This window comes from Nematolebias whitei, chromosome 13, assembly GCF_014905685.2.
Source record: "Nematolebias whitei isolate Nwh7 chromosome 13, NemWhi1, whole genome shotgun sequence".
NCBI lineage: Eukaryota > Metazoa > Chordata > Actinopteri > Cyprinodontiformes > Rivulidae > Nematolebias > Nematolebias whitei.
The window spans coordinates 41,606,476-41,618,322 of record NC_056510.1 but is presented as its reverse complement, the minus strand read 5'-3'; the positions used below and the strand labels follow the sequence as shown (position 1 = coordinate 41,618,322).

Here is an 11,847-nt window from a genome sequence, read left to right as displayed (position 1 = left end):
GCGTGGGTCAAGATACAAAGAACTGTGAGACTATGGAAACGCTGGATAACTGTGACAAAAGCAAGCAGTTGATCTGGCAAAGAGTGAAGAAAGCAGGAAGTATAAATACACCCAGAAACAGGTGGAGACCATCAGCAGTAATCAGAGAGAGAGAGAGGTGTGACATGCAGCAGGCTGTCAGAAGCAGCAGAGGAAAATACCAGAGGAGCAGAGAAGAATATCAAACAGTGAACAGAGTGATAAATAAAAGGAAAAACAGAGTGTAAACTGTGACAAAAGAGACTAATCAGTGCTTTAGATCACATTCATACACTGATGGGACACACATCAGAGGCAACAAGGGGTTCAGTGTCTTGCCCAGGGACACTAGGGCATGTGACTGCTGGTGGGTTCGAACCCCCAACTCTTACATTGGAGGACGACTGCTCTAACCATTCAGTCACAGCCGCCCAAATAGCTTAAAGGAGGACTACTGCCACCATGTGGTAAGATGAGTTGGATTTTGGTCCCTGCTGTAGTGAATGTGGGGACAGCTTTGCTGTAGACACACTACTAATTAATTATTCTTAAAGCTAGTTCAAGCACAAAGAATATTAATTATTTATTACAACGGATTCTTTTCTTATTTGAGTTCAATTATGTGTCGTGTGACCGAGATAACTGTGAGGATTGTTTAATCAGTGACATGAGACGCCATTTTATCTTTGACCCATCAGAATAAATGCGGTCATTTATTTAACAGAATCAAAATTTAACATCAAGACTTGTACACATTGATTTGCTGATCTGTTTCTGATTAATAAAAACTTGGCACGCTTTACTAACAAGACAACAGAACATTACTGTAGGCTGATTCACCTCTGAAGGCATCTAGATTACTGGCGAATAAAAGTTTAAGGGAAGGAATGGAGAAGTTTAAAAGGAAGATGGATGAAGGAAGATGTATGTTTGTTGACCAGAATTAGCATGACTCCAGAAGTCACGAAGACTCCAGAAGACTGCAAAAGACTGAATAGTCCCAGGAAGTGTTGACTTTTTAAAGAATACCCACTTCCTTTACTTGGTACTTCCTGATTGGTTGAAACAACCAGCAGGGGGGTGGTTCTAGTGATGTCAGAGGTTTATTAGGAGTCAAAAAGACAGCAGGAATGTTTACGAACGGTTAGTACAGACAGAGGAATGTTATGGCGAAGTGAGACAAACGCAGATGCCAGTTGAAGTTATTTACTGTCTGCTAGGTTTAAAAACAAGGCACTTCGTTCTCATAATTTGCTTTCTGACTTTTGACCGACATCACTACTCCTCATTCAGACAGAAGATCAAAATGCACAATTACTTGGTAAATAGACATTTACTTGATTTCTAAGTCTAATGAGGTTTAAAAATCATTAATACTGTTTCACGGTTGATTTAAAATGAGTGGTTCACTTCAACATTTAGAAATGGTATGAACTAAACACACTTTGATTATCAAGATATTCTAAAATAGTAATGATAATGTAAAAAGGAAGAGTGTTCTTTCAATTGATTAATTCAGGATACAATTAAATAGTCTCTTGATGAGATAATTTGTATTTCTGGATTCAGATCAATGAAATAACAGTTCCTGTCCCCTGAAGGTCCTCAGAGACAGGTTGTGGTCGGAGGCCTAGTTCACTACACCGCCTACAGAGCTGGTCCACAAGTGTAAATGGAAACACGACAACACACGAGCTGATCTGAGGTGACCTGACATTACCTGATCCGCACCGTAACAGTGGAAAAGGGGCAATAGTTATGTAGGTAATAAACAACAGTGTAGGGACATATCAAGTTTTTTTTAACCATCAACTTTTATTCTTTTGATACTTTGAAAGTAAGACTGACTCTCATTCCCAAAGGTGGACAGTAAGGAACCATGTTACAAAAAAAAAAAAATCTGTTGTTGTAATTAATTGCACACCTGTTATTATGATTTCAGTAAAGCTGAAAGGCCCTTTGTATGAGAACCTTTCCATCTGACCTTTGAAATAAAACATCTGAAGCATATGCATATCTCTTCCGAAAAGTTAGAGATGCTGAAAACAAGGTTTAACTGTCCCTTGTTCTGAAACGGGGGTGGAATGTCTCAGTTGTTCGAGGGAGAGGGGTTTCTTTTTTTCCTTTTCAGAAACATCTTTACAGAATGAACTGCTCAGTTACAGAAATAAAAGTATGTCATAAAATGACATTCAGGGACGTAGGTATATCTCTACACTGATTATTTATTGTTTGGCTAATTATTTTGTATGCACAAAGAGAGAGGCCACTTCAGCGAACAGGTCAGTTTATATGTTCCTGTTGTAGAGAAAAGGGTACTCTGATCGTTGAATTTTTATTAGTAATTTTATTCTGAAGGGGCACCACTTGCTTTCCGGTTCTTAAGCAAGAAATTATTAAATCAGACTCAAGTTTTGTGCTCTAGTGAGTTCTTTTCGTATTAAATTCAAATGTCATATATAATAAAAACGCTTTGAGTCAAAGTACAATTTTGTGAAGTTTATTATCTATTTTGGTGAATACAAGTGTTCAAAAAATCATGAGTACAGCTGAAGGATGAATGATGGCTTTACTTTAACAACACAAGAGGTTAGGGAATAATCTTCTAAACTTTAATATGGTGAATTATGAAGTTCAAAAAGCAGAGTAAATTATCATCTATAGTTACCTAAATGAAGTGTTTTGACTAGATGTAATTTGTCAATTTAGGAAGACTTAATTCTAATTAAAAATGATGAATTTTGTTAGACTTGACAACTTTTTATCTTGGGCATCAGACACCAGCAGAGAGAAGGAGTAGTTTTTCCTACCGATTGGAGGGTGTAATTCAACCGCCGAGGGTTACCAGGACTCTGTTGAGATGAGTTAAAGCGTCAAAGTTGGGATTTCCCTCGACACTGGACATCAGCTGAAATATAGAGTCGACAGTTATCTGGCTCCCGATGGGGTCAGTTGATGAGCTCCCAGAGGGATACGTTTTCTCCTTCTGGTGACGAGGATCTTCTGGCATACGTTTCCAATTGTTTGACCTTTCTTCTTCAAAAGCGTCTCCCAGACTGCTCTAAGCCAAACGTCAGAATAACTTTCTTTGACTTAGAGGGCGTTACAATATTGATGGTTGAGCCAATCACAACATAAGGGTAGACCTTTGTTTCAGGTTGCTGTTTGAACTTCAATAACCTTAATAAAATAAAAAAAAATGGCTAATTTACTCTGCTTTGGTAAATTTTCAATATAACAGGATAATCAAAACTTCTAAGCAGTTTTTACACATCCATAATCATTTTCATTAAAACTTATGCAAACACAGTTGAAACCTCTGATTACCAGTTTTACATCAAAATATTCAATTGTGTTCAGGAGAACTCAGAAATTTAAATTGCTCAGAAAAATTATTTCTACCACGGGATGGCAAAAGAGTTTGAGAACAATGGGGTGTTTCTCACACTCTAAGACTACAGGATTAATCCTCCCTCTGGAAAGTGTCAAAAGAAGACTTTTATGGTTTGCAAGACAACCGAAGATCCAATAAATCTGAATAATATTGGAACAAACTTTCTGTGAACCTCAAAAATGGACGTTTGAGTTAACACAGATCACTCAGGATGTCCTGGGATCACCTTGTACCAACCTCCAACCAGTCTTATCCTTCAACGATCGTAAATAACAGAAAGCCTTGTCTCTGTTCGAAGGAATTCCAGCCTGGACACTCGGGTACCCTTTCCTGCATGTAGCAAACTGACAGACTTTTATTCACATTCTAGAAGAATTAATACTGTTTTTCTATAATGAAATAATTGTTTACTGTGAATAACTAAATAACTTGCCTTGTTGTTTCTCCTACAGCTGACAAGAACCTGTGTAGCCCAAAAGTTTACAAACTTGTTTTCTGTTTACAAGGTTAACAAAGTGTCGTTATTGGTTTTAACCTCATTTAAAGTTGATAAGTGTCTTAAATATTTTTATTTGATGACTTTTTCAACAGAGCAGATTAAAATAATACTTTATTTAGTTGATAAAGTTCAGCCCTTTCATTTTGATTGGTTCAAATCGACCACCTCTTTCAAATCAGAGGTGTGGTCAGTTATTTACAAGAGAGGAAGACCTCTCAGATGAAAGTAGTAGTGATGTGATGAAGAAGATGAAGAAGTTGAACGAGAGAAGACAGGAGGAGAAGGAGTAAGCTTTTAAGATACAACCTACAAGAACTTCCAAGAAGAAAATGAGTTTCAACTTTGGCAAAGTTTGATAGAACCCTCTTCAGTGCTCAGACACCTGCAGTTATCATCATCAGAGTTAACAACAGCTGTCCAGAACTCCAGGAGACGCTCCGGTTGATCATTAGAGCCAGTGACCAAACTCTTTGCCTTAATGTCAGGGATGTGAAGGAATTTCCACCTTTACATGAAAGATCATCTGAGCAGAAAGAGTCCAACATCTGGTATCTTCAGGCGACCTTCGAAGACGACTCCTGGTGGGAACAGCTGATCTGTACTCTGAAGGATGACTCTGGTGTCCAAGAATTTAGATTTTAACCAAATTAGTATTAACTCAGTTCAATAATTATTTTCCCTTAAATTTCAGACCAAATTTTAACTACTGAACGATAAAACGTCTTTCTTTTAGTTAAATTTGCAAAATTAATCTGCCCTGCTGAAATTTCCAATTGTTCTACATTGCATCTTGGTTTGGTTTGGTTAAGCACATAGAATAATTTCATTTATCTGTTAATTCCTGCTAACAAGCTATTTTTACGGTCACGTTATTTTCCATAAAACTCCGGTTGTGAACAAAACCTTCATTTACATGTCAGAAATAATTTCCAACAGTTGCTTTTATCATATATATATTCAAATAAACATCACAAAACTGTATGAAAGCGTGTGTGTTTTACTTATGACATCTGAATCCTTCATATAAAAGAACTTGCGGTGTAAAAAGGGTAATTCGAGGTAATTAAACTGAATCTGAATTGATTTTCAGACCTTCAGATTTTCTCTCAGAGCTGAGAGTGGTGCCCCTTCAAAATAAAATTCATAACGAATTTTTAATCATTATTAACCCTTCCTGCTACATCAGCCATGAGTTAATGATATGTGACATTTTATTCTATTAATTTCTGTGATGGCAAAATTCTTGATTTCCTAACTTTAACTATAAATATAATTCAGTATTACAACAGTCTTCAACAATAAAACATTACAGGTGATAGTGCAAGTTGACTGAAGAAATGTAAACGTATGACTAAACTGTGTGTATTGTGCATATTTTACTCCTAGGTTTGGTGGAACTGACTGGGGGTTCCCAATCTCCCAGGAGTAATCTGTGCAGTTTATGAGTATGACTGAGTCAAACTACAGTGAATGTGGCAATGACCATCTTAAGGTCCAGTTTGAGGACCTCCAGAGCCTGGTGCTTCCACTGACCTGGGCGTCCTGTGTGGAAAACTACATGACTGAAAAACATGGCAGATTTTTAAATAAATGTGAGTCCAACTTTAAAAGTGTGTCAAACAACCATAATTATACAGTATCACAACTTTCACAGAACAGTCTAAAAAAGTTTAGTCTGGTCCTCTGGACATTCAAAAAACAAAACAAACAAACAAAAAAAGTAGAAACGTTCAGTCTTTCATCCAAAAAACTACTTCAGTCTGAGTAGCTGGATTCAGCTCAGTCTTGTTCTCAGGCTCCTCTCTTGTGGAATCAACTTCCAGATTCTGTCTGTGAGGCTGACATATCATCCAGTTTTAAGAATGGGTTTAATACTTTACTTTTTGATAAATTCTATAGTTAGGGTTGGCTTGGGTTTCCTGAGCTATCCTTTAGTTATGTTGCTATAGGCTTAGACTGCTGGAGGACAAACTCACCACATTTCTTCAGTATGCTACTGTCTTTACTTACTCTGCTCAACCTGTTTTGTATTTGTAATTATTTTTTCTATCCTTAACATGTGCTTTTGTTTTTCAGGTACAACTGCACCTACATCTGGACCTGCCATTCTGTGTTCGTTTGTCTCTCCTTCCTGTCCTCTCAAACCAGCTGGTCAAAGCAGATGGCCACCTGTCCTGAGCTGGTTCTGCTGGAGGTTTCTTCCTATTAAAAGGGAGTTTTTCCTTTCCACTGTTGCCACTGTGCTTGCTCAGGATGGGCGATTGTGATGGAGTGAATATTCAACAAGGCTGTTGGCTTCCTTAGATAGAGAACTTTACTACTTATAATAATAATAATAATAATACATTTGATTTTAGGGTACCTTTCAAAAACCCAAGTGTGGGAGGAAACTGGAGTACCAGGAGAAAACCCATGCATGCACAGAGAGAACATGCAAACTCCACCCAGAAAGGCCCTCCAGCCGGGATTTGAACCAGGGCGACGAGCTTGCTGAGAACCAGCAGCTCTACCAACTGTGCCACCGTGCTGCACTTTTGTTATTTCATTTATTAAAACTATATTTTGCGTTTAATCCTGAGTTCTCCAAGCCTACCTGTACATGAGTTCTACCAAACAACAGAATCATAACAGAATGGGCAGACCAATTGAACCCAGCACGCGGATGTCTTGGGCCAAGTGTCTGGCCCAGAGAAGCCGCTTGGACTGGCCAGTGGGAGCAAGGAGAGCGAGCACATGGAGCTGTCCATCATCCGGTGAGGTGGATTCCAGGTCAGACCCACCTGGAGATAGACTGCAGCCCGGAGGTGTAGATCCTCCTGTCACCTCTTTTGGTGAAGGAAGAGGAGGTCCCAGCTCCGAGGAACTCACTTGGCATTTAAGCCTGTTTTATCCTCCTTTTTGCCGCCTTGCTCATCACTCAACTTTTTGAGTGGCCATCTGAGGAGGATCCTGAGCCTGAGAATGACCTCTTGTTTGCCCCAGGTCCCAGCTAACGCCGTCGCTGCAAGAGGGGCTGACGATGGACCCAGTTTCAGTCCATTGAGCCTCCTGTTCCTCCACCAGCGTGACCTGTGCCGTCACCAGCGTATCCTGCTCCCTGTGTTTCAGTGGGTGTCGGCTGTGATGACCCACCTGTCTCCTACATCTTTGTGGATGTTATCTGCAATGACTCACCTCCTCCTTGCATTTCAGTGGGTGTCAGCAGCGACAACCCACCCACCTTCTGCATTTCTGTGGGTTTCAACTGCAATGACCCACCTGCTGCCTGCATCTCCATGGGTGTCAGCTGCGATGACCCACCTGTTCCTTGCGTCTCAGTGGGTGTAGGCTGCGATGACCCACCCACATTCTGCATCTCTGTGAGTGTTGACAATGACAACCCATCTGTCTCTTGTGTCTCCATGACTGTTGGCTGCAACAACCCACCTATTCCCTTCGTCTCAGTGGGTTTTGGTGGCAATGACCCACCTGCTCCCTGTCTCGTGGGTGTTGACTACGACAACCCACCTACTTCCTGTTTTTTGGAAAGGGTCCTGGAGGACGCCTGTTACTCTTCCTCCAAGATGGTTCGGGGATGCCACTCACTCTTCCTCTGAGAGGGTTCTGAAGGACACCTCTCACTACTCCTCTTCGCTTTCTGAGGGTTCCACGCCTCATGCAATCCCTGTGGTAGCTACGCTTGCTACAGACCCTGTGGTAGCTACTCCCACTGCAGTCTTTGTGGGCTCTATGCCACCTGCAGCCACCCTGGGCTCTACGCCACCTGCAGCCTCCCTGGGCTATATGCCTGCTATAGCCTCCCTGGTGTAGTGAACTAGACCTCCGACATCAATCTGTCTCTGAAGACCTTCAGGGGACAGGAACTGTTATTTCATTGATTTGAATCCAGCAATACAAATTATCTCATCAAGAGACTATTTAATTGTATCCTGAATTAATCAATTGAAAGAACACTCTTCTTTTTTATATTTTCATTACTATTTTACTATATCTTGATAATCAAAAGTATGTTTAGTTCATCCCATTTTTAATGTTGAAGTAAACCACTCATTTAAATTAACTGTGAAACAGTATTAATGATTTTTAAACCTCATTGGACGTAGATCATACAAGTTAAGTGTCTATTTATGAAGTAAGTGTGCATTTTATTCTTCTGTCTGAATGAGGAGTGGATTTAATGTCGGTCAAATGTCAGAGAACAAGTTATGAGAACGAAGTGCCTTGTTTTCAAAACTCTCAGACAGTAAATAAGAAACTGGCACCTGCAAAGTCTGTCACTTCTTCAAAATATTTTCCTGTCTGTACTAACCGTTATTAAAAACATTTCTGCTGTCTGTTGACTTCTAATAACCCTCTGACATCACTAAAACACCACCCCTGCTGGTTGTGTCAACCAATCAGGAAGTACCAAGTGACAGGAAGTGGATACCCTTTAAAAGTCAACACTTCTTGGAACTATTCCGTCTTCCTGGAACTTTCAGTCTAGGATGAGACTCAGTCTTACTGGAAGACTCAGTCTTATGGCGAGTCTTACAGGAACTTTCAGTTCTTACTGAAAGTCTGTTTGGAGTTCTGGTGGTCTCTATGTCTGTTGCAGCCTTCCTGGTCTCTACTCCCACTGCAGTCTCCCTAGTCTCTACCCCAGCTGCAGCCTCCCTAGTCTCTATGCCCACTGCAGTTTCCCTAGTCTCTACCCCAGCTGCAGCCTCCCTAGTCTCTACGCCCACTGCAGTCTCCCTAGTCTCTACACCAGCTGCAGCCTCCCTGGTCTCTATGCCTGCTGCAGCATCCCTGGACTTTATGCCTGCTGCAGCCTCTCTGGTCTCTACACCTACTGCAAATCCCTGGTCTCTTTGCCTGTCACAGACCCCCTGGTCTCTTTGCCTGCTGCAGATCCCCTGGTCTCTTCACTTGCTGCAAATTTGGTTGTTCCTTCACTTGCTCCAGAGCAGCTGGTCCCTTCGCATGCTACAGAGCTGCCGGTCTCTTTACCTGCTGCAGAGCTGCTGGTCCCTTCACCTACAGCAGAACTGCTGGTTCCTTTGCCTGCTGAAAGGCTGCTGGTTCCTTCACCTGCTGCAGAGCTGCTGGTTCCTTCGCCAGCTGCAGAGCTGCTGGTTACACATGCAGGTCTTCTGGTTCCTTCATCAGTGGCAGTTCCCTTGTCCGACTCACCAACTACAGCCTCTTCATCGTACTTATCACCTCCAGTGGTCTTAATCCCTGGTTTGCCATTTGCGGCTCATTTCTCTGGTTCACTGACTGCGGCTCTCGCCACATCTTCCTTGTCTGTGTCAGTCACCTTATCCATCATGACTGATTCCTCGTCTGATTCGCCTGCTGCCACAGTCTCCCTGCTGGTCTCAACACATCTCCTTCCACTGATTCCAAGGAGCTCCAGGTAGACATCTCTGGCCAGTTATGGACAGTCTCCTGGACGCCCACCTGAACTGTTCTGTGCTGGACAGTCTCCTGGCTACCCAACTGAACTTTTGCCTTGATGTTGGATGGTCCCCTGGCCATCTGCCTGAATTTTCTGTGAATTTTGGTCCCAGGTGTCTTGCCCCTTGTGTTCTCCTTTGTGTCCATCTTCTTCCCACCCGAGTTGTGTGATGGTCTTGGGATGTCAAGAACGGTCCTTGATAGTGGTGATGTGTGTGTGTGTGTGTGGGGGCGGGCAGGGGGCGTGGGTGATTTGTGTTCTCTAGTGTGTCTTCCCCATGTGGTCTGTTTCCAACTCCTGCCACTCCCACCTGTTCTTAATTGTATTTTCCCAGATGTCTTTTATTATCTGTTGTTAGTGTTTTGTATTCAAGTCTGTGTCTCTATGTTCCCCGTGTCCACACATTGTCCTGAATAGTATTATTATTTTGTCTTCCTTCGTGTCATCCCAGTGATTGTGCAACTTTGCTGCATGTCAGCTTTTGCTATTTCATTTGTTAAAAATATATTCTTTATTTAATCCTGAGCTCTCTGAGTCCTGCCTGCACATGGGTTCTACCAAACATCAGAATCATAACACAACTAGCTGATGCTAGTACTGTATTTGCACCTGCGAATAACCACAAAATTCTATGTAAACACTTATAATTTAATTTTGTAATACAAAACTGACAGAAGGTCTTTGAAATATATAACATAATTTTAAGTTTATAAAGCAGTGGGTTCATGAATAAAACTTGTTTTATTTTATTTATCAGTTTATCTAAGGCACATTACTATCGTTGGTAAAACTGGATTGATCTATTTCCTCACAAAGTACAAAGCTCAGCCAACAGTTTTTGATGTTTAACAGTCTTGTTTGCTGCTCTCCTGTTGAGCTGCAGGGTGTTAGTCTTACAACCTACATGTTCTTATTGCACTCAGACTGTACAGTATATCAGTATTTCTCAGCATGAGCCCACCATGTACTTAACCATGCACTTTCATTTTATCTGCAGGTTTTATAAATTAGCAAACGAAAAAAGACTGATGTAAATATCTGCAGCCATTTGTGCCCTGGGGGGATCCAGAGGTGTGAACACAGTCCCAAAGTGACTGGTTTTCCATCTGTTATCTTGACATGAATTTGTACATGTATGCATATTAACTCCAGGAAACCAGTTGTTCTCCTACTACATAAAGGTGAGAACATCTGTTTGCACAGATGTGGCTCTGCTTCTCACTAATGATCAGAACTGAAGTGTGTGTAAGAAAAATCACACATTTCCCTTTGGTTAATTAGTAAAGAAGGTGGTTTAATGTATTATGGGTTTTTTTTCCATTAGGAAAATGAATTAAACTAATATCAAGACCTGGTGAAGATCAGTTTATTTTGCAGTGAAAACACCTTTGATCTTGGCCCTTCCATAAAATATGAGCTGTAAATACGAACATAAAACATCAACCAGTATGTGCAATTTTAGATGAATCAGGGGAAATGCCTTTGTGTTTGCGAAGGAAACAGATATTTGTTAATTATTGGATTCGTCTTACAGGTCATCTTTATAGTCATCCAACTAAATCAGTGTTAAAGGAGTCATGGGAAAGGCATAGGAAAACAAACATTAAGCTTTGAGTGACATGAACCGGGCTTTGGATTCAGTAAAGGCACCAGAATGCAGGAATAGTTTAAAATATTTATTAAAGAAGGAACTCTGGTGGAGGTCTGGGTCAGTGGGCCCCTCGGATCTGCAGGGACAGTAAGGTTTCTGAATTGGCTTTGACTGTGAAGGTGAGACGGAAAAGGGTAGAGTGCCCTCTCTGGGTCGGTGAGGAGGTCCTGCCCCAAGTGGAGGAGTTCAAGTATCTTGGGGTCTTGCTCACAAATGAGAGAAAAATAGAATGAGAGATTGATAGGCGGATAGGTGCAGCATCTATAGTGAAGCGGGCGCTGTACAGGTCTGTTGTGGTGAAGAGAGAGCTGAGGCAAAAGACGAAGCCCTCAATTTACCAATCGATCTACGTTCTTACCCTCATCTATGGTCATGAGCTTTGGGTTGTGACCGAAAGAACGAGATCTCAGATACAAGCGGCAGAAATGAGTTTTCTCTGCTGGGTGTCTGGGCTCTCTCTCCCTTAGAGATTGGGTGAGAAGTTCGGTCATCCGAGAGGGACTCAGAGTAGAGCCACTGCTTCTCCACGTTGAGAGGAGCCAGTTGGGGTGGCTCGGGCATCTCATTAGGATGCCTCCTGGATGCTTCACTGGTGAGGTGTTCCGGACACGTCCCACCGGGAGGAAACCCAGAGGAAGACCCAGGACACGCTGGAGGGACCATGTTTCTCAGCTGGCCTGGGAATGCCTTGGGATTCCCCGAAGGAGCTGGCCCAAGTGGCTGGGGAGAGGGAAGTCTGGGCCTCCCTAAGCTGCTACCCCTGCGACCCGACCCCGGATAAGCGGAAGAAAATGGATGGATGGATGGATGGATGGATGGATGGATGGATGGATGGATGGATG

At 41.9% G+C, this 11,847-nt stretch overlaps 1 protein-coding gene across 1 annotated transcript in view; it reads left to right on the top strand.

Annotated features, from left to right (window-relative positions):
- Positions 1–6,543: 6,543 nt before the first annotated feature.
- LOC119419406 (interferon-induced protein 44-like) overlaps positions 6,544–11,847 on the top strand; it is an 81,879-nt gene continuing 76,575 nt past the window's right edge. Inside the window, exons 1-2 of the mRNA XM_037686712.1 lie at positions 6,544–6,680; positions 8,509–9,041. Coding sequence (XP_037542640.1) covers positions 6,544–6,680; positions 8,509–9,041 — 670 coding nt within the window. The remainder of the gene's footprint in view (positions 6,681–8,508; positions 9,042–11,847) is intronic.